The sequence below is a fragment of the Neovison vison genome, chromosome 12 (assembly GCF_020171115.1).
Source record: "Neovison vison isolate M4711 chromosome 12, ASM_NN_V1, whole genome shotgun sequence".
NCBI classification, from domain to species: domain Eukaryota; kingdom Metazoa; phylum Chordata; class Mammalia; order Carnivora; family Mustelidae; genus Neogale; species Neogale vison.
Window position 1 is genome coordinate 84,562,083 of NC_058102.1, and position 22,208 is coordinate 84,584,290.

General features: G+C 42.0%; 1 protein-coding gene across 3 annotated transcripts; it reads right to left on the reverse strand.

Annotated features, from left to right (window-relative positions):
• Positions 1-1,569: 1,569 nt before the first annotated feature.
• ZNF641 (zinc finger protein 641) lies at positions 1,570-12,308 on the reverse strand. Of its 3 annotated transcripts, none has more exons than XM_044227461.1 (6): positions 12,233-12,308; positions 9,068-9,276; positions 8,433-8,524; positions 6,922-7,051; positions 6,191-6,304; positions 1,570-5,332 (listed from the first exon to the last, which is right to left on the reverse strand). In XM_044227461.1, exons 2-6 carry the CDS (start codon positions 9,249-9,251, stop codon positions 4,578-4,580), a joined length of 1,275 nt encoding a protein of 424 aa, XP_044083396.1. In that variant the 5' UTR covers positions 9,252-9,276; positions 12,233-12,308; the 3' UTR covers positions 1,570-4,577. The 3 variants fall into 3 exon arrangements, with proteins under 3 accessions (XP_044083396.1, XP_044083395.1, XP_044083397.1); XM_044227460.1 differs by lacking the exon at positions 12,233-12,308 and adding an exon at positions 11,506-11,672; XM_044227462.1 differs by lacking the exons at positions 8,433-8,524; positions 9,068-9,276 and having other exon boundaries at positions 12,233-12,251.
• Between the last annotated feature and the right edge of the window lie 9,900 nt (positions 12,309-22,208).

Sequence of the window (22,208 nt, forward strand, 5' to 3'; positions counted from 1 at the left end):
GGGAGAGCCCCACAGGGGTGGTGGGTTGGTAACAGTCAGTTAGTCTGTCCTCGTGGGTTTGGTTAGGAGAGGAGCTAGAGGAGGTAAAGTGACCAGGGTCTGCAAGACAGGTCCCCTCCTGCAGCCTGAATTGGACAGAATCTTCAAAGGAGGAAATACATTTTTTACATAGATGCCATGGCTTAAATGATTACAACTCTACCTGGTGCACAGAGTCTGGGTTCAAATCTCGCTTGTGTCACATATTACTAAATGAGCCTCGTTCTTTCTTGTGTGGCTCTCCAATGCTTCTGTTGCCCTTGCCCATAGGGTAGGCCAAATCATGGTTTGGAATCCCTTGCATGGTACCTCATTGATCTCTAGTGCAATCCTGAGTCTGGAAAACTTGGTTTCTTAAGGGCTTGGGAGAGCTGGCCTTACTCTCTTATTCTGAGGTAAACGTTCACCTTGCATGCCTCCAGGCCAACTTACTAGGCCAGGAGAAGGACCAGGTAAATAGCAAAGGAGGACCATTTCTTTGGATGTTGGTTTTTCAGTTTTACAATGGTTTTTCCTTTCTTTGAGATACCTGCTCCTTTTTGTCTTTTCAGATTTCTGGACCCATGAATCCTTAGTGTCCATTGTCGAAGCTCTAGCCCCAATTAGTTACAACAGTTTGGCATGGCTCCAACACAGTCTCTAAAATTGTTGACTAACCCATTCCTTTTATTGATTTGAGGGTGGGGACTCAATGGAACCAGAACTGAGGAGAAACTAGCACTGAAGCGTTGCAGAAAATAAATCTGACCACAGGGCATAAAGATTCCCCTCTCTCTCCATTTGAAGAAAGTAAGATACCACTGATTGAAGTGGAATTTGAATCTCCTGGCCAGTGATTCTCAAACTTTAGCATATATCCGATATTCTGGAAGGCAAGTGAAGACTGATTGCTGGGCTCCACTCCCAGAGTTTCTGATTTAGCTTGTCTGGGTGGAGCCTGAGAATTTGCATTTCTAAAGCAAGTTCCCAGGTTATGTAGATGCTGCTGGTACAGAGACCATATTTTGAGACCCAAGACCTCATGTAACGCTCCAAGGAACAGAAGGAAATTTTGCCAGCTCAGGATTTCTATGGGGTCTAAAGGAATAGATTTCACCTTTCTATTACTGCCCAGCCCCACTCATCCCCATCCACCACTCATCTGAACAGAGATGGAAAAAAACATTCCTCTGGCACCTCTGGTTCTGAGTCGGGGCTCACCTTGCCCTTGATAAAAATAAGGAAACGGTGGTTTAAGTGTAGGAATGCAGGAAAGGAAAGGAATTTTGTCATAAATTATCACCCCTTTAGCTCCCCGAAGGTATAACATCACTTTGACAAGGGAAACCTTTTGCCTTCCACTTCTACATCTGTGTTAAGGCTTAAAATGTAAATAACTCTGGGAAAAGTTAATGCTTTGAAGGGATTCTTTGCAGATATACTTTGATGGGGTACAAAGGGGAGGATATTCGTCCAGAGAAGGAAAATATAATGGGTTCCTGAGGATGGATTTCTCCATTTTATATTTGCCCAGAGAGAACACAGAGACAGTTTTTTTTTTTTTTTTTTTTTAATTTATTTAAAGGGGATAGGGTAGACATGTGGCAAAGCCAGTTAGGGGAAAGATGGGAGTTTGAAGCTGATTCCCTGTGGGAAAAATCATTCAAATCTATTCACCCATCTGATGGCTGCTGCTTATTTTATTTTTCATCCAAGGGAAGTGGTGTTGGACTGAGGTAGAGAAGACAGTGGTATACCAGAAATGACCTAAAGGGATGTACTTTCTGCAGAAAGCTCTTAGACTCATCATGCCTTTCATTTGGGTGCTATGACAGCACTCACACTTTGGGGGCTTCACTTGCTATCCTTACAATTACTAAAACAGATCAACAGCTGGAGGTTAACATTTGGTTATTAAGATGTGTGATCTGATAGTAGAGAGAGTCACCTCCCACAAGTCTTTAAAACAAGGTTTGTGAGGAGCTCCATTTGTCAGCATGCCATCTTTTTTTAAGAAAAAACATAGAGTAGAATGTCAGCAATACTCTTCTAGTCATTAAAGACTAGACTCTGTCTTTATACCCTACTGCCTCTCATATCTAGTCCTTAAAATAGTGATCTTTGCCTTGTAATTTTTGACACAAATATATAAATGACCATATTGGGTCACGGTAACTCCCCATGACCCAAGTTTAGTGGTTCCATGGATGGGCTCTGAACCTGCTAACTGTGTATATATAAAACAGAGTGAATTGCTAATGTCTGTTTTCTCAAAAGTGAGTTTCTGTTTTTTATCAGAGTCTCATAAGGGTCTGTGATCTAAAACAGGTTCTGAACCATTGCTTACACAGAGGTGATCTGCATTAATGAATGAGGCACAGTGAGAGGGTAAAAGAAATGGTGTAGTCTGGTTTTCCCACTGGAATCCAATACTCTCTTACAGCCTGGGGTATCTCCCAATACTAATCCTAAAATGCTGCTGTCTCTGAGGACCTTACAAAGGGCTGGCCATTTTGCTCTATATGCAGGAACATAAGCAAGAGAAGTGTATTCCAGGCAAAGAAGGAAAGGGGCTCTGAGTGGCAAAATGGAGGCGTGGGCTGGGTTGTTTAAGTCATATCCACTCTAAGCCCAGTCAACAAAATGATCCTATTTTCAGCTCCATTTGGGTCCAGAATTCTGAGGAGCTGTGATTCACCCAGTTTTTGCTAAGCAAATGGGACAATCACTAAACTACATTGTTGCAGCTTACTTCCTCTTGTCTCTCTGGTTAATTCCACCAGTTGTGGTTGAGAAATATGTGTGTTAAGGAAAAACCAGAATCTAAGCATTGAAGAGAAATTATCCCACTTTCATCTGCTTTGCTTCTTTCTCTTCCTAACCCCAAACTGCTCTTATATATAAGAAAGTTTTTAAAAGATTGGTATTAACACATTATCAATAAAGCAAAACAATGACAACTCATCAACCAATAGATGCTAGAATACTTATACAATTCCTGGAGTTAAGAGTCTTAGTGTGGATTCCTTCCCAGAGCTGGGAAGAAAACCCAAAACACTACCCCTCCCCACTGTCAGCTTAAAAGCTAAACCACAGCCATTTTCCCTAAAGTTCTGTTTCTGGGAGAATGAGATCCTCAAGAAAAACTGCTTCCTTGATGAGGCAATCAAGGTCAAATAAGAGTGAGGACAACAACCTCCAAGCATTGTAATTCCTGTCCTAATTTTTCAGTACTAAAACAAGACAAAGAAACCCACTAAGCACAAAGCTTCTATATGCATCTTACTTGAAACAGACAAGAAACAGCTCACCTCTCTGAGGATGTGTCTTTCTCTCTCTTCCCAGGCAAAAAGAATCTGTGGCCCAGAGATTTAGATCTAGACATACATATCCACAGTTATCTTGATCTCACTTACACCAGGGAAGGCTTTACACTTCAACTCTCACAACTTAATCCATACTTAACCCTTTCCATGAGGGCTCCCTTAATTGCTCAGTTTACTTCCTATCTTGAAACAAAACAAAAATCCCATATAATCCTTACTACACTCATCCCCAGAAAACAGCCCCTAGAAAATCTAGCTTGTACACTTTGCACTTTGCATGCTCTCTTCAATGACCCTGCACACAGATACACATAGACACAAAAAGACACAGTCAAGAGGAGGGGGGTCTGTTCAAGGGGATAAAGTTTTTTTCTTCTGTGTGGGCCTGGGTTCCTTGGGGGGTATAAGTCCATCTCTTAGCATTGTAGTGTGATCTCTCAGCTAGATATATGTATGAGAAGGATGAAGGGAGTTGGAAAAAGAGGGTAAAAAGGTTCTTATTTCTATTTTTCAGTAGGGGTAGTAAGAGGTGTGGATGTATATTTGGATGATCAGGGTAAGTGTGATGGACCCACACAGGAATGAGGTCTGCCCCTCAGCTTTCATTTGGATAAAAAAAAGGGGGGGGGCTCTGGGGCTCACTATATCTTTCCTGTTTCCTCATTACCCTCTAACCCAGTGTTCACCAGTGTGTTTCGTGAAGTCACCAGTTCTGTGGGATGTGATATAGAAAGGACGCTGAGGTCAAACACATTTAGGAAACACTGCGTTAGAAGTGTTTAACAATTCTCTGTACACGTAAGTTCTTAGAGCCTTCAATATACTAATATGGTCTTCCTCTCTATATACAGAAAGGATAGAATAGTTACAGTACACAAAGGTGTTACTCAAATATTTAACTGGTATGGCATAGGTTCTAACCACTTAGAATGGACCACAGCAATAAAGTGCTGATTCTCAAGTGGTACCCTTGATAATGGGCTAGGGCTGAATATCAGCCCATGCAGTAAGCACTGTTTCCTAAAAGTTTTGCCCAAAGAACTCCATTTTATGTACTATCACACAGAACTGGTGAGAAATGTCTGGCCAATGTTAGAACCTCCTCTTTCTAGGGATGGAGCCAGGGTTCATGATTCTGGCCACTGGGGGTGCAGGAGAGGGGCAGTTCTGGCAGAGACTCCTGGTAGCACCAGCTGCTGATAGATGTGACCACAGCTGCAGCAGAAACAGATTTCAAAAGACAGATGTCCCTCTGTCCCAGCTGCTCCGGGGACTCTGTCCCTGGTGGGTCAGCAGGTGCCTGTCCAGGTGATGTTTACGGCCAAAGCTCTTTTCACAGCGAGGGCACTGGAAGGGCTTCTCCCCAGTATGGGTCAGCCAGTGTCTCACCAGGTGGTGCCGTCGGCCAAAGCTCTTCCCACACTCAGTGCACACATGGCACTTTGGCACTGGTGGGGCACGCTGCCGTTTCCTGGCCCCTGGGCTCTCTCCAACCTCTTGACCCTTGCAGGATTTGCCTTCCATATGCACTCTCTGGTGGCTGGCCAGATGGGAGTTGCATCGGAAATTCTTGCCACACTCTGAGCACCTGCTGGGCTTGTCATGTAGGTGTGTTTTCTGGTGCCGGATCAGGTGGTGTCTTCGCCCGAAGCTCTTTTCACACTTGAGGCAGCTGTAGGGCCGCTCCCCAGTGTGTGTTTGCTGGTGCCTGGCAAGGTGGGAGCCCCACACAAACTGTTTCCCACACTGGGGGCATGTGTGCGGTCTTAAAAGGGAATCCATCTCTGTGCTACATAGAAGGTTTGAGAAGCTATCTTCCTGAAGAAAAGGTGGGCCCAGGAGCATTCCTCTGGAGCTCCTGGGAATGGAATCCCAGCTCTCATCCTGTTCTGGGTTCCAGAGAACAGTATCTTCAGACACACTAGATAACATTCGGGGAGGTTCTGCTTCTAGTTCAGGGGTATCACCCTCGTGCTCACTTCCATCTCCTGTGGAGAAGGGAAAATACCAATCCCAAGAGGGGAGTCACAAGAGAGTATTCTGGGAGCCAAGTCACAGGTAAGGTTGTCTGACTCCTGTTAGGGCCTCAACCTCACCCCACAAAGGCTGGGAGAACAGACTCTAATGTTGTACAAGACAGTGCAAGAGGTGTAGAAGTTAAAAACCTAGGCTTAGGAGGCAGATTTCCCAATTTTGAACCTCAGCTTTCCCACTTAACTTCTGTAAGCCTTCATTTCCTCTTCTGTAAAATGGGAGTAATTGTAAGACAGATGTTATAAAATAGATAGCATGATACCTGCACATTGTGAGCACTTAGTAAATGGTCTATGCTATTGTTGTTATTTATTTATTACAATTCCTTCCATCTTCCTGCCTAAGCATAGATGGAGTGATCCAGCATAGATCCAGCATTGCTGGATGAGTGATCACCTGTCATCAATACTAGAGACACTCTGGAAAGCATCTCCACAATGGTGGGAGGTTGAACAATAACATCAACAATAACAACAATAACAACTAACATTTATTGAGTGCTTATTATGTGCCTGGTACTGTTCTACTCTGTTAACATATTTAAGTCTCACAATAATTTACTGGTGAGGAAACCAAACGGGTTAATTACTCTTCCAAGGTCCCCAGGTGTGGTCCTGGATTCAAGTTCACAGTTTGGTTCTACAGCCTGCCTTCTAAACCTTTCTGCTACACTCTCTTGCCTTTGGAGAAAAAGATCTGTACACTTTTTGACCCTGTAACTCACTGAGCAGAGAAGGGATTAGATGGGCACATAATGTTAACACTCCAAGAGGGCTGAAAGCAGCTGCTGAAAGTCTATTCTAGATGCTTACCTGTGTATGTGACCCTCAGGATGTCCCTCTCCTCCAAGTCCTGGGGGTCAGGGACCCATTGTTCTTCCCCCGCTTCTAGTTGAGAAAGCATGTCCAGTTTGGGAATTGGAAATCCTGCCCATGGAGAAGGAAAACAGAGATGTCAATGAGTTCAACTGTAATTCTCTATTTCTGAAAAAAAGCTGTTTCCTAGATTACTCCTTGGAACTGAAGATAAAAGAAGGCCAGATACAGGCCTTTCTCATGTCCCCATTTCTGTTAAATCCCTCTTCTTTCTTTTAGATAATCATATTCTCTTCTCTAGTGTGTCTGCTCCCTTCCACTCAAATTTCAAATACTTCCAGCCCAACTGTCCTTAACTTCACTTAATTAGCCCTACCACAGCTTCCTACCCCCACTCCCATCTTACCCTAGATGGCTTGCTGAGTTTCCAAGGACTCAGTTCTATCACTTAAATGTCCTTCTCTCTGCTTTGTAAGAACCTCCCAATTCCCAACCAAGAAGAGCCTAAAGTTCTCTTCTCCACAATTCAGCATTATTTTGCTGTTGTTTTTAAGAAATGACACCTCATTTCCATTCTCTTTGGATTAGCCTTAATGCTCCTTCTCTGGTGAAAGCTTAGATTTCCAGCCAAGAACCCTAGGTAGAAACTATCTGATAGCTCTGCAGCAGATGGTTCGATCCTCCCAGAGTATAATCTTTTAAAAGTGGCTAGAGGAGATCATGCTTACTTAGAGAGACCACTATGCCACAGTTTTCTTGCATGACATATTCTCCATAAAAGTCTGTCTGAGAAGGGTCCAGGCTCCGCCACTCCTCCTGAGAGAAGCACAATGACACATCCTTGATGGTCACCAGGCCCTGAAACAAAATGTAGCATCATCTGTTAGTAAGTGTTCCTTAAGGAAAATGTGATCCTAGTATAAAAGGCTGAAGTACTAGAGGAGAGGGTATGAGAACATCTAGAGAAAGAATTTCCCAGAGGTCCCTGGGAAAGGCATATAGTTTTGGTGAAAGATAGATAAGCAGAGGGGCAAAAGTATGGTCAATAAGTGAGTGAAGATAATGTCTCTTGATGAGTTTCCCATTAGGACCATGGGAAGTTGGAATTACGATGAACTCATTGCTTCCTCTGTTTAACTACAGGTATCTGCCCAGTCTTTCTCACTTGCCATATTCTTTTTTTTTTTTTTTTTTAATTTATTTATTTTTTATTTTTTTTCCAATTTATTTATTTTCAGAAAAACAGTATTCATTATTTTTTCACCACACCCAGTGCTCCATGCAAGCCGTGCCCTCTATAATACCCACCACCTGGTACCCCAACCTCCCACCCCCCCCCCGCCACTTCAAACCCCTCAGATTGTTTTTCAGAGTCCATAGTCTCTCATGGTTCACCTGCCATATTCTTTTAATTGCAGAAATTGAGTACTAGCCTCTCCTTTAACCACTTGACCTTTCCTCTTCTATTATCACAAAATGATATAGATAAAACATTCTTTCTTGACCTCTGCCCATCGTGCCTCACCCTTACCTTTTGAGACAGCATGTGTAGTGGGTAGAAGCCCAGATTCTTGAGCCAAATGACTCCTAACTCTGCCATTATTAGCAGTCTGTCCTTACACGAGTGTCTTAATCTCTTCCTACCCTATTTTCTCATCTGTAAAATGGGCATAATTGGGTTTCCCTCAGGGTTGATTGGGTTAATATACCTAAAACATTCAGAGAACCGCAAGCATGCAAGCACTTTGAGAGTATAGCCGTAGCTACTACTACTATTTTGTTTTTTTCCATGGGTCTCCCATTGCCTGCTGAATCTAAACCTATTTTCTCTCTTTGGCTCTGCCCCATCTTTCTATATTCTCTTCTTTTCCATAAATGCCCCATTATCCACCCAGTCTTGCCTACTTTATGCTCTTCCAAGCTTCCTTCAGATCCTCTTTTCCTAATCTTTCCAGATTTTTTTCTTAAGGGACATTAATAAATTGTTCTTAAAATCCCTCTAGGGATGGGACAGCCACCCATTAAAAACGACCTCTAGGAATTCCCATCTTCTTGTCATGCCACTTATTTTTTTCAAGGATATTATAAGTGCCCAGAAAGGGAAAGAATCTGTTTAGTTTTAAGATAAAGATTCCATTAGTAAACATGTGAGATAACAAATCAATAGGATGATGCTGAGGCTACAGAAAGGCAGCAGTGATGAGACCCTGGGAGAGGCCAAGGGAAGCAGACAGCCCACCTGTGATCCTGCCGCAAGAAGTGCAGCTGCCATCTCCCAATCTCCGGTGCTCCCCTCCTGGGGAATGGCAGGAACCCAGGGAGCTGACTGAGCTGGAAAGAAGAAAGAGGAACCACTAGAAATGGACCACCCACCCTTTCCCAATGAAAGCCTGGGCCCCATGTTAGAGGAGCTGAATGGTCAGGTCACATTTTCCTATATCTATGCCCAGTGGTAAAACTCAAATGCACACACATAATGGAAGAGACCTTCACTCAAAATGTTCTGCGAGGGTATTAGGTGGTTTTTAGTAAAGCTTATATGTCAGCCATCTCTACTAGACTAGCTGTGATTTGAATTGATATAATTTGAATAAAATTTTCACCTAGTAAAGTGCACGCTACTGGGTGTGTTCTCAACAGTAATCGGAGTTGTTGTCACTTCCTTTGTCTCCCACATTCAATACCACTAACCATGCACTTGTAGCATGTGGAGGGAGTGATCATGCAAGAAATGGGAGAAGCCCAGTTTTATGGTTTACAGTATCCAGGAGCTCCTTATATTCCTATGACCGAGGCCCAGGAAGTCGGGAATAATGGACTAGTCCTGGTACTGGTTACAGTACTCAAACACACATACACCCTCTAGGCTCTCACCCTTCTCCTGAAGGGACTGTGGTTCCTCTTCAAGGTCACAGCACAGGTGTTCCAGTGGCCCTGGTGCTATTCTCCATGGCCCCTCTTCTTGGCTTCCCCTTTCCACCTGAGGCTCTGCTCCATCCAGCTGGACATTCATTGACTCCCATCCTGTCCCCAGGACTGCTGTCTGTTCTGAGAGCATTTTTGCTGCAAACCCAAATTGTGACCTGGAACAAATTCATTATCAGCTGCACCCATTAAAAATGGAAAGGGGTGATATTCCTAGGGGAGTTATGGAGAACAGCCTCAGGGATAAAAAGATAAAACTGGATAAGAGGAGCTTGATGGCAGATGAACTTTAAAAGTTTGTTGTGCTCCAATCAACTAAGCCTGGGCCAAGCTTCCTAAGGGAACTCAGAAATGAGCAGGTGCTAAACAGCAAAGTCACTAATAGTTATTTTGGGGACTACACTGCAGAAACAGAATATCTCTGATGGCTGGACGAACTTCATTTGGAAAAAAAAAAAAAGAACAATCCTGGAAAAGCTATTCATTTAATTTCAACCACTGAAAATACAATAAACTAAGCAATCTGGACACATGTAGGACGTGATGTGCCCTGGCTTACACTCAACAAAAATGGATATAATCACATATAAGATTTTCTGCCACAAATCCCATTCTCATCAATTAGTTCAAAATGAAATAATTACTGAACGTAGAAGATCCAGTCAAAGGGGTGTGTGTGTGTGTGCAAGGAGTACACCCCTCCTTTATAAGACTGAACCAAATGACACCTCACTTAAGTCTCAACAAAGAGACATAACCTATCACTTTGATGCAGAAGATGAGAACTGGTAAGAAATGTGGTAGAAAGACCAATAACTCAGAAAGCAGGTGTAAAAATCCAAAGAAACCCTAACAGGAGAAATTGTTGGTCAGTGAGGAGTTGATGTCTAATTGAGAAAAGTAATAAAAGAACAGAAAGGGTTTGAACCAGACTGGATAAAGGAGATATAGTTGATGCCAACATGATCTCAGTGTGTGAATTAACAATCCTATGAGTTGAGACACAGGAAAGAACTATTCAGGTCTCATTAGAAAAATACACTCAGTTTTAAAGAAAGGAATGAAGAAGCCAGAATATGTTTCATCAGAAGAAACAAAAGTGGAGAAAGGGATGGGAAATATGGCCATTGGGGAAAAGTTAAAAACAACAGACATAGTTTTCTCCTCTCTAGGAAAAAAAGCTGATTAATGATGCTACCAAGAAAGAGAAATGGTTTATAGCTCTGTATAGATCTATTCTCTTGATTGCAAGAGAAGAGATTTAGATGAGATAAAGATTTTTTTAACAGATTTTATTTGTTTGAGAGAAAGAGAGGGAGGGGGGAGAGAGAGAGAGGGCATGAACAGGAGGAGAGGCAGGCGGAGAAGCTAAGCAGGGGCTCTAACCAAGGACCCTGGGATCATGACCTGAGCCTAAGGCAGACACTTAACCAACTGAGCCACCCAGGCACCTCTAGATTTAAAAAAAAAAAAATGTCTTATTATTCCTGTAGTGCACAGGACCAGTTTGTGGACTTTTCTCTGAAAACCTTAGGAGTCAGAACAGGTCTCATGTGTTGTGACAAGGGCTTCCCTGACTTCTCGCAGAGAAACAGTCTGTGCAAGGAGTCATTTCTGCTTGGCAACATTGTTGTGTGTGTGTGTGTGTGTGTGTGTGTGTGTGAGAGAGAGAGAGAGAGAGAGAGAGATTATTATTATTAAAGTACTCAAGAAGTCAGAGCCAGTGAAAGGCTTCCCAAAACAGGTCAGAACCTTGGTTAACTATCCTGGCTCACTTATATTCATTCAGTAACATTTGCAAGAACCTAGAAGCCCTGGACAGGTAATGACAGATGTCAAGTTGTTTATTTTCTTGCCTATTTGTCTTTTACAGAAGAGGTAGGTGGCAACCCTAAGACCAATGCACAGGAAGGGAACAAATTACCCTTTCATCTCAGAAGTCCAAAGAAGTCTCAGGGCCTCATGGGAGCATCCTGGACTGATTCCCGGCTTAGGAGGTTTCCTTTTTAGAGACTTCTCATGAGAAAGGAAAATTCCCAGTAAAGTAACAAAGGGAAACTTCCATTTTAGCTCTCTCTTCTGAATTCCAGCCCCTGTGTTTGCCATATTTTTAACATATAAGGCACCAATTCCCTCTCTTTACTGGAGATCTTTTTGCTTCTCAAGCGCCCTTTGAACATCCTCCCTCAGGGTTTACCTACGTCTAATACCTGGACACCTGTCTCAAGCTCATTTCTCCATCTCCCCAGTAGCACAGTCCCTTGATGGGAAGCCTGTTTCTGCAGAGCGTACTGGGCTAGCTGTGAGCCTCTCCAGAGCACTGACAGAAAACCTGTCGAAGGGCTGGCAAAAATCTTAGCAACAAGGGGGTGGGTACTTATACTCACACTGCATTTCCTAAGATGTTCACTCTCTCAGAGTCAGAACCTGGACAGTTAAGGGTGTCAGCCCTAACCAGGTTTTCCCAGCTCCAGGATGTTCCCAGGCCTACTGGAGTCTGGGTTCCAGGGCTTCCATTTCCCACTTTTCCCCACATATCGGAGTGTCAGGGCACCTGCTGAAAGAAGTTTTTGCAGCGGGCGCTGTTCGACAGGAAAGGAGGGTGTAGCAAAAAGAACAGCCCAAGGGCACAGGCGCGAGTCGCGCTCCATCAGGGAACCCTGCCCTCTGCCCCGGGTGGGGCATGGGCGGGACCGGCGCCCGCTCCGGAGTAAGGTTGCCGCTCCCCTTCTTCTTGTCACAGTGCCCCTGGAGAGGGTCAAATTTCAGAGAATCCGAGAGAGGCAGAGCCGGGGCAGGGGAAGTGAGGTCAGAAAACAGGTTTCCCGTGAACGGGGGCAAGAGCAAGTCAAGAGAAAGGAGCCACGGGGTAACCTGTGCGCGAGTGACAGCGGCGGGAAGCCGCGGGCCCTGACAGCGACGCCGGGGACCGGGAAGCCAGGGCGAGGGGCGGGCACAGAATGTCAGTGGGGCCGACCCCCGGTTAAGGCAGCGACCCGGAGGCCGCGTCGATCCTCCTCCCGCCCCATGGGTGACTGGGCCCCCACCCGCCGCCCCGGGCAGCCTGGCGTCCCTCCCTCCAGCCGCGACTCTCAGCGGCCCGGCTCCACTCACCCCGGTCCGCTTGGCCTGCGGCCCGTGCCTCCCTCCTGGGCGCCGCCTGCCCCTCCCCTCCGCCCTCGGCTTCGTCGGAGCCGGCGGCCGCGAAGCCAGCGACGGGCGGAGACGGCGGCCGGGCGGGCGCGGGCGGGGCGGGCACAGGAAATCCCCGCCCGCTTCCGGGGCTCGGCGGCAGCAGCGGCGGCGGCGTGGGGGAGGGGGCGTGGGCGGGCCGCGGCCCCCACGCCCCCCGCGCCCCTGCCCGCCGAGCCCGGGATCTGGGCGCCCGCCGCCGAGGAACCCTGCGGGCCCAGGCCTCCGGGTCCCGCCTACCGTGGCCGCCCGCCCGCGCCCACTCCAGCTCCCTGACTGACATTTTCGGTCCCGGCCACTCGGCCTCCCATGGGGTTCTTTGCACACTGGATCATTAATTATCCCGACATTTAATAACCGCTGGTTATATGCCGGACAGTCGCTGTGAGAGCGAATTCTCAGGCAACAGTCTGGAATTCCTCAAAGAGCTTGACTGACTGCTTGCTACGTTTCCAGATAGCAGGGATAGGGGGTTGAGGAGCCTTGAGGACGAGCCACCCGTTCCGCTCGAGGGATAGTCAGGTTGACCTCCCTGAGACGGTGCTGTCTGAAGTAGGCTTTGTGGCCCCGTGGTCCGGTTTGCGGGAGCCACTAGCCAACATGTGGCTGCTCAGTGCTCTCCGTGTGGCTAGTCCAAACAGAGATGTGTTGTACCACAAACACCGGGTCTGGAAGACTGATTAACAAAAATTGTCAAAGAGCTAATAAGCCAAAGAGCTAATAATATATAGGGTTAAATACATTATTAAAACTAATTTCACCTACTTCTTTTCACTTTTTAAATATGGGTACTGAAATTATTAAATTATAGATGTGGCTTACATTATTTTTCTATTGATAGAGCTACCTCGAGCGAAGCATTAAGATGAATTTGAAAAAAAGATGAGCAGGGACTACAAAACAGAAGAAACCATGTTACCATTAGAATCTGTTTAGAATCTACAAATCACATTATTTCACTATCACAACAATTTTGTAAAATTGTATAGATTTAAAAAGTAAATGGCTCATTTAAGGTCATAGGTGACAATCATTCCTTTAATAAAAATTTATTTTTTTGCTATGTGCTAGGCACTGTAACTAAATGCTGGCAGTCAGAGATCCCAAAGGAATTGTCTGTGGATTCAAGGACTCAGTCTTTGGAAACACAAGTCAACAAATATTTGCAATCAAATGTAAGAGATGCTAAAATGGAGGAATATACTCTGCGCTAGGAACAAAGAAATAAATATGTATGGGAGGGAAGTCAGAGAATGCCTCACAGAAGTCTTGAGGCGGAGGAAAGTGAAGAGAGCTCCATAGAGCTCCATAATGAGAAAGAAGAGAATGTGCTAGACATAAGGTTGGGAAAGGGAATAGAGTAGATTCTAGAACCGATAATAAGACATGGAGGGGAGTGGTACAGCCAGGATTTATATCTCAGGTCCTGGAATTAAGTCTAGGGGTTTTTTTCATTTATGTTACCACTGTTGATAAATACAGGGTATGTTAAGCAGGGTAGGCTAAGGAAACCAGTGTCTCAGTGGTTTAACACAATAAAGGCTTTGTTCCATACAAGTCTGTGTATAGTGGATTAATTGGGGCCAGTGGGTAAGCTGTCTGCCCCTGCTCCTTGCAATCATAGAAGGACATAGCTTCTATCTTATGGCTCCACCATCACTGGTTGCCTTGGAATCTTCTAATCTATGTGCCTCAGATAAGGGAGGAGAGCTATAGTGGACTTGTTGGAGATATCAGGGGCCACTCCTGAAAGTGGAATGCATCATTTTTACCCCATTCTCTTAGTCCAAATTCAGGTGTGCAGTCACATTGTCTAGTCACCAGTCACCCAACTGCAGGGGTAGCTTGGAAGTAAAATGCTTATGCCTAGTAGAAAAGGAAGTGGGGTGTAATGAACACTTACATTGCTTCTGCCATACAATGTTAAATTGAACTTAACCAAGCACCTACACCTGACTTTATTTAAAAGAGATATTTGGGGAAAGCTGGCAGATAGATGGGAGAGGGAGCCCAGGCTCTCCATCTTCTTCTTTGGGAAAGAAATCATTGTAAGATTGTATCCTTAAAAAAAAAAAGACAGTGAGGGCGGGTGAAGGGAAGTAAAATAGGCTTTGGCCTAATGGCATGATAATGGGGCATGAATATTTAGTAAATGTGCTTTATGTCAGAACTTTGCCTTAAAACATCACAAGGAAAAAGTGTAAAATACCTCTGTATTATGCTTTAATGCACCACCTCTTTACCTAGCAGTCAACAAACTGTAAAGTGTAGATATTATCTCAGCATGGTTCAAGAGTATTAAGTGAACCAAAAAGCAAAATTAGGAATTGAGCCTTGGCCTAAGACTTATAACCTGGTGCACCAGAGTAGTACCTTACCTTTCACAGTAATATACGGAAACCTTTCACAGTAATATACGGACAAGTCCAAACTCCTATATAATGTTACAAGATAGAGTAATTAAATATGCCGTGAACAGCCAGTAGATAGTTCCATCTTTTTAAGACTTCTTGGTGGAAAAATTTCATCAGTTTTGATGGCAAAATATAGGAAGAATATCTTGGATAGAATCAGAAGGCAAAAATGCATAGGTTATCGCGTCCTATGAGATGAAGAACACAGATGTGGGGATGTCTATATAGAGTAGAGGAGAAAAGAAATGGGGAAATTGATAGAAAGATCAGAATGTGGGTTTTTTATTTGTCATGTCAAGTAATTGGGAGTCTTTATACTTAGTGTTATAAGGAAGTGATATACCTGATGGTTCTAATTAAGTCATTCTAAGGAAATTTGGTGGACTGGGGCTGTCCTATTGATAGAGTTCAGAACAAAAGAATGGGATGAGTTGGGCCCATAGCCAGATTCTACTGTATGGAATACAGAGTTCCTTAGGACACAGCAGTGTTCTTTCTGAGGCTCAGGGAGAATTCTCAGACATTTAAGGTTTCCAGTTCTCTATAGGTCTTTGAAAAACCTCAAGAGACTCAGTTTCTTGTCTATCAGCCTTGGCTTCTTCCTTTCTGAACTCCTGTTCTACTGTGGCTTGAACAAGAAAGTGCAATGCAGGTGTTCACCAATTAAGATTGTGTTATAAGTTCCTTTATTAGTTGAATGTAATGAATTATCAGCTTGCCTTATAAAAGCCTGTTCAGCCATAATGAAACCATATCTTCAATTGCTAACTAGAATCTACCACCATTTATGACACTGCTTTCCTTTCATTCAAATTTTTGAAGCTTTATGTCAGAAATGAAATTTCTGTCAACAGGGAAGTGGAGTTGTTTACTTCCTCTATGTCCTACAAAGGAAAAGAAGAAAGGAAAGAGAAAGATTGAGGGAAGTTTCAGATTAGGTCTCCTATGGAATGAAAGGGTAAGGGGCCCCCTGGTCAGTAGTTAATAAGTATAACTAACATTTGGACAGCAATTTACAATTTACAAAGTGCTTCTTGTATATGTGATCTTCACAACTCACAGAAATAAGTTCTCTTTACTCCTAGTATATGGTTAAGGAAATAAGCATTTAAGTTATAGAACTTCTATGGGCACCTGTGTGGCTCAGTGGGTTAAGCCTTTGCCTTCAGCTTGGGTCAGGCTTGGGTCAGGCTTGGGTCGTGATCTCAGGGTCCTGGGACCAAACCTCACATTGGGCTCTCTGCTCAGAAGGGAGACTGCTTCCTCTCTCTCTCTGCCTACTTGTGATCTCTCTGTCAAATAAATAAATAAAATCTTTTTAAAAAATTATAGAAACTACTCCTTTCTATAATCTTGGGCAGACTTATATATATAAACCTGTTTTCTGATCAATAGAATGAATGCCATTATACCTACTTGGTGGGGTTGTTGTGAAGGATGAGATGATGTATAAGCAATTTAATGCATAGTAAGAATTCAAAAAATTATGAGACCTAAGAATTGAAGTTACATAATGGGTAAAAAGAGAACTCTGGGAGAGTGATAGACAATGCAAAGATAGGATGAAAGATCAGTTTTATTCCAGAATCTTAATGAGGTAGGCAGATTGGTTGGAATGGAATGATTTGAAGGTGTAGGTCACAGAGTAGGGTGCTTGAGTTGGAGATAGGAAGGGGCTGCAGTTGTTGGTAATAACTAGGTATAGAGTGTGACTGTGAGAATGAGTGGCCAAGATAGTGGACAAGGTCATTTCAGGTAAGAGAAAGCCAAGGAGCTAAGGGGCTCCTTGTGTCAGCAGGATTAGTATTCAAAGTATTTGAATTATTAATATTCAAAATATTTAACTACCAGTACTAGCATGAACATGGATCCATCAAAATGGGTGTAGCTGGTAGTGTTTGTTCTGGAGGCACCAGTGACTATGAAAATATTTAAGGATTTTCATAATCACACTTGTGCAATATAACCCGGGCTCGAGATGGAATTGTCCACATGGGTATTGAAGTCACCAGGAAAGATGATGGGGCTATGGAGGGTGTTTCTGAGGCTTATATTCTGAGGCTTATAAGGAGGCTTATAAAGCACTATTCAAAGGCAAGATGTTGACAATGGGTAAAGGGAGGCTTTAATGAAAGAAGGAGTATGACCAGGATATGTTAGGTGATAATAAGAAGGAAGGGTTCTCTTAGAATGCTTTAATGGCAAGAGCTTCAAAGGTGCTTTATGGAGGAAGGAGGGAAATGGTACTTGAGGCAACAATGAAGAGAGAACACTTTATTTCTAGCCCTAGAAATAAACCATCATTTATAGAGTTAAAAGTTTCATGAAAATAATACCTTAACTATATGCAGTATATGTGTTGATTTCTGTTCTGTTACCTTATTTAAAAAGTTTTCTACTTACTACCCACTAAATTGATTTTACAATCCACTAATGGATTGAAGCTTATCATTGGAAAAGTATTGGTATGTGAGTTGTAGGAATGAAAATAACCAGCTCTTGAAATGACTGCATGGGAAGCATGCTTTGTTAAGAGACAGCCAAGTTTTGACTAGATAAAGGAGAAGAAAGAAATATCTATCAAAGAGGCTGAAGGATATAGGGATGTCCAAATCTGTTCTGGCTGCTGTAACAAAATAATGTAGACTAGGTGGCTTATAAACAATGAATATTTATTTCTCACAGTCCTGGAGGCTGAGAAGTCCAAGATCAAGGTGCTGACAGTATCTGGTGAGAACTTGCTTTCAGGTGTCTTCTTACTGTGTTTTCACATGGTGGAAAGTGTGAGGGAGTTCTCTGAGGTCTCTTTTAGAAGAGAGACTAATCCAATTCATAAGCACTCTGTCCTCATGACCTAATCACCTCCTGAAGGCCCCACCTCCAAATATCATCACATTGGAAATTAGTTTTCAACATACGAATTTTGGGGAGACACAAACCTTCAGTTTATCGAAAGGGGGTTTTGTTGATGACAGACCCTGAATTCCAAAGGTTACAATGGAAGGACTTAGAGGTTGTTTTGGGAGTTAAGTCTGATTCAAATTAGGCAATGTAGGGGACTGTAACAGGGTAAGAATCTCTATTTTGAGGGATCTTCTGGACTCCAAGGACTCTTATGGTGAGTGTTGTAAACAGAGATATAGGACATGATGGGATTAATTCTCTCAGGGGGAAGTGGATAATCAGTTCTAATTATAACCCCCTTCTTGAAACTGGTCTCTTAGTTTGTCCAAGGTGGGATGAGGTTTAAGTGTTGGTTGGGATTGAGTAGATGAAGTGTGTGTGGTAGAATGAGGGTGTCACAGAATTGTGCTAAGCTCTGTGGACCATTTTTCAATTCTCTTGTGGATGGAGTTAAGGCTAGAGAGACTGTCTTTCCAGAAGTGCCAAGTCTCTGAGGGTCCCTTAAATCAGGTTAGCAATGAGTGGTAGTGGTTTCAAGGCTTAAGGAGTTCTGTGGCTTACACTTAAATCCTGCTGTCCTTGATGCTGAGGGGGATGGAAGGTGTGGCCTTACAAGGAGGTAATGATTTCATGTGTATTCTTTAAGTAGGAAAATTTTAATTAAAAAGACTGTGCTAAGTTAAAGAGTGGGCACAAAGATATCTAGAAATGGCACTAAAATAAGAACCAAAAGATTTGTTTTTTAATTCTGGCTGTGCCTCTGGGTGATAAATCGGAGCATTAACCTCATCTATCAAATTAGTATAATGTTGTTCTTCTTTTTCTTAAAAGCTGTTCTGAGGAATAAATTAAGTAAAAATATAAGCATATGGTGTAAAATTTATAAAGCACTATTCAAAGGCAAGATGTTGGCAATGGGCATTACTTGGCAGAAACAATTTGTAGTCAGTGCAAATAGTGGACTAAGTGCAAGCAGCTGTCAGTTAGTGACAGCTGGTGTTGCAATCAGGGTAAGACTAGATGTTTTATAAGATTTAAAGAGATTTTTTTTCTTTTCTTTTATTTATTTTCAGCATAACAGTATTCATTATTTTTGCACCACACCCAGTGCTTCATGCAATCCGTGCCCTCTATAATACCCACCACCTGGTACCCCAACCTCCCAACCCCAACCACTTCAAACCCCTCAGATTGTTTTTCAGAGTCCATAGTCTCTCATGGTTCACCTCCCCTTCCAATTTCCCCCAACTCCCTTCTCCTCTCTAACTCCCCATGTCCTCCATGCTATTTGTTATGCTCCACAAATAAGTGAAACCATATGATAATTGACTCTCTCTGCTTGACTGATTTCACTCAGCATAATCTCTTCCAGTCCCGTCCATGTTGCTACAAAAGTTGGGTATTTTGATGGTGAGGCACAATTCAGGCAAATAAATGAAAGGCAGAACTCTTTGTTACTTATAGCTCCAAAGAGAGAAGTCTGTTGTGCAGGGCCATATAGCTAGTTACACCTGAGTACAGGGTAACAGTAGGCTGGAACTGTAGGAGGTGCTTATATATGGCAAACAGGATAGAATTAGGTAGATTTCCCAGGTTTCCTGGGAATTGGGTATTTTGAATAATTTAATAGGCCTAAGAAAGAAGGAGCTGTTCCTGAGTGTATCTGGGGGCCTCTGGCAGTTGGGTATGTGTGTATTGTAACCCAGGAGTGTTAGACCCTGATAAGGGATGTAGCTGGGGTGGGGCTTTGATTAAGTTGCCAGTGAAGGGGAATTGAGAGTTTTAGTCATGATATTAAGACTGGGTCAAAACAGCACTTGTGAAATATCATATTACACTGGGACAGCTTTGGAGTTGTGTAATCTCAAACCATCACTTTTTTTTAATAGTACAAAAACTTACTCAAAGCAGACTTCTCAATGATATAGTACAGTTTCTTAATTTAGCTATCTGTTTATTTATAACACATTTTATTTATAAGTTACTGAAAATATAATTTTCAATTCTGTTTCTCTGGCTCTTAATTTATATTTTAAGTAGGCCAGACTGTTGAATCATTTTAGAAAAACACCTGGCATCATCTAATACCCAGTGGCAGAAAGAGTTAGATTCTTAAAATTTCTTTTGAGATTATAAATGTCTATAGCATATAATAGCTGGCATAATTCATGTTCAAAGTTGTCTTCCATCAGGTTAAAGTTATTTTCCTATTATATGGCTGTGGTAGAAAGAATATTAAGATGTTCCCTAACATTCTGCCCCCCTGATGTACATGTGCGGTATAGTCCCCTCCTCTTGAATATGGGTAAGACTTGTGAATATGGTGGGATTTAATTTCCATGATTAGCTACTGATCAGCTAGCTGCCTTTGAGTTAATCAAAAGGGAGATAATCCTGAATAGCCCTGATTTAAGAAGGTGAGCCCATGGCAGTGGGCACTTCCTAAAATCAGAGAGATTAGAGGCTGCCATGCTGTGAGGGGGGCCATGTGACTAGAAAGTGAAGGCAGCCCATAGGAGCTCAGAGTAGTCCCTGGCTGTCAGCTAGCAAGGAAGTGGGGATCTCAGTCCTACAGTCACAAGAGATTGGATTCTACTAACCACCATATTATCTTTGAAGAAGACTACGAGTCTCAGATGAGATCATAATATAGCTTATACTTTGATTTTAGCCTGATGAGACCCTAAGCAGAGTACTAAACTGAGCCATGCCTGGACTTCTGATACACAGAAACCATGAGATAATAAGTTTGTGTTGTTTTTAGCTACCAAATTGCAGTAATTTGTTATGCAACAATAGAAAATGAGTACACTATGTGTCTCATTTTAATTTTTATGATTGTGTATGCAACTACATTTATGATTGTGTATGCAACTACATTTTTTTCTTATACATGGAAATTAGCTGTTTACACTATTTTTTATCTTTTTGAACAATGCTACTGTGAACAACTTGTAAATTACTTCTGGTGCATTTAAGAGTTTCTCTAGGATTAGAATTGTTGAACCGTAGAATATGTGAATATTCACCTTTATACAATAATGCCAAATGGGAAAAGTTGTTGCAAAAACTGTTTTAAAAAAACAAAAAAGTTAATAAATCTTCACTAGATTAAAAGAAAAATTTAAAAGACAAGTTACCAACATCAGGAATAAAAGACTGCCTCACTACAGATTCTTGATAGACTCAAAAGCTAGTAAAGAGATTGTTATGAACAATTTTATGCCAATAAATTTGACAATTAGATGAACTGGACAAATTCTTTGAAAGACAGAATTACCAAATTATAAAAAAATGCAGAAAAACTAAATAACACTATATCAAATAAAGAAATTAGATTTGTAATCATAAATCTAAAGGAACCTCAAGGTCCAGATGGTTTTACTGGCGAATCTGATCAAACTTAAACAAAAGGATGCTAATCTTACAAAAAAAGAAAAAAAAGCCTTCAGAAAAGAGAGAAGTGGACATTTCTTCACTCATTTAAAGAGGCTGTAATTATCCTAATACTAAAACCAGACCAAGACATTATACTTCTAAACTTGTTATGAGACAAATATAGCCTTGATGTCAAAACTGACATTATAAGAACATAGAGTTACAGACCCTCATGGACACAGATGAAAAAATCTTTAACTAATTTTTAGCAAATTGATCACAGGAATATATAACCAATGACCAAGTGGGATTTATTCTAGGAATGTAAGGTTGCTCTAGTATTTGAAAATCAATATACCACATAAACAGAACATAGGAAATGTTTATGGGTTCAACTGATACCAAAAAAGCAACTTATGAGATGCAACACCCCTTCACAACTAGGAATAAAAAACTTATCTCTGAAAAGTCTATAGCAGACATAGTAAATGTGAAAAACTGAATGCTTTTATCCTAAGATTGAAAACAAAGCAAGGATGTCTGCTCTCACTGTTTCCTTTTATCACTGTACTGGAATCACTAACCAGTGCAAAAAAAGGGGCAAAAATAAAAAATAAAATACCCATAGTTTAGGAAAGTAACATTTTCATACACATAGAAAATTTTGAGGAATCAACAAAGAACTTACTAGACAATAGTAAGTGAATTCAAGAAGGCTACATGATACAAGGTCAGTAAAGGTATTAGTTATATTTTTATGTACAAGCAACAAACAATTGAAAAATAAAAGTAAAAACAATTCAATCTATGGTATTTAAAATATTATATACTCAGGGATAAGTTTAACAAAAGATGTGTAAGACGTGTATGCTGAGAACTAGAAAATATCACAGAGAGAAATTGAAGAAGTTTAAATACATGGGAAGATATACCATGTTGATGGATTGGAAGACTCATTATTATTAACATGTCAGTGATCTCCAAATTGTTCCTAGTGTCTTTAGAAGAAAACATAGGAAGATAGCTCAACAACACTGAGAACACTGTGGTGAAATGGTACAAAATGTTAATTTTATTAAATCTTGACACTCAAGTATATATCTTTTTACTATTCTGTGTAACAAAATGGGAAGTATGTATAAATCATTTGTGCTACAAACCAGACCATGATGATTGTCTCAAGGAAAAACACCTGTACAACT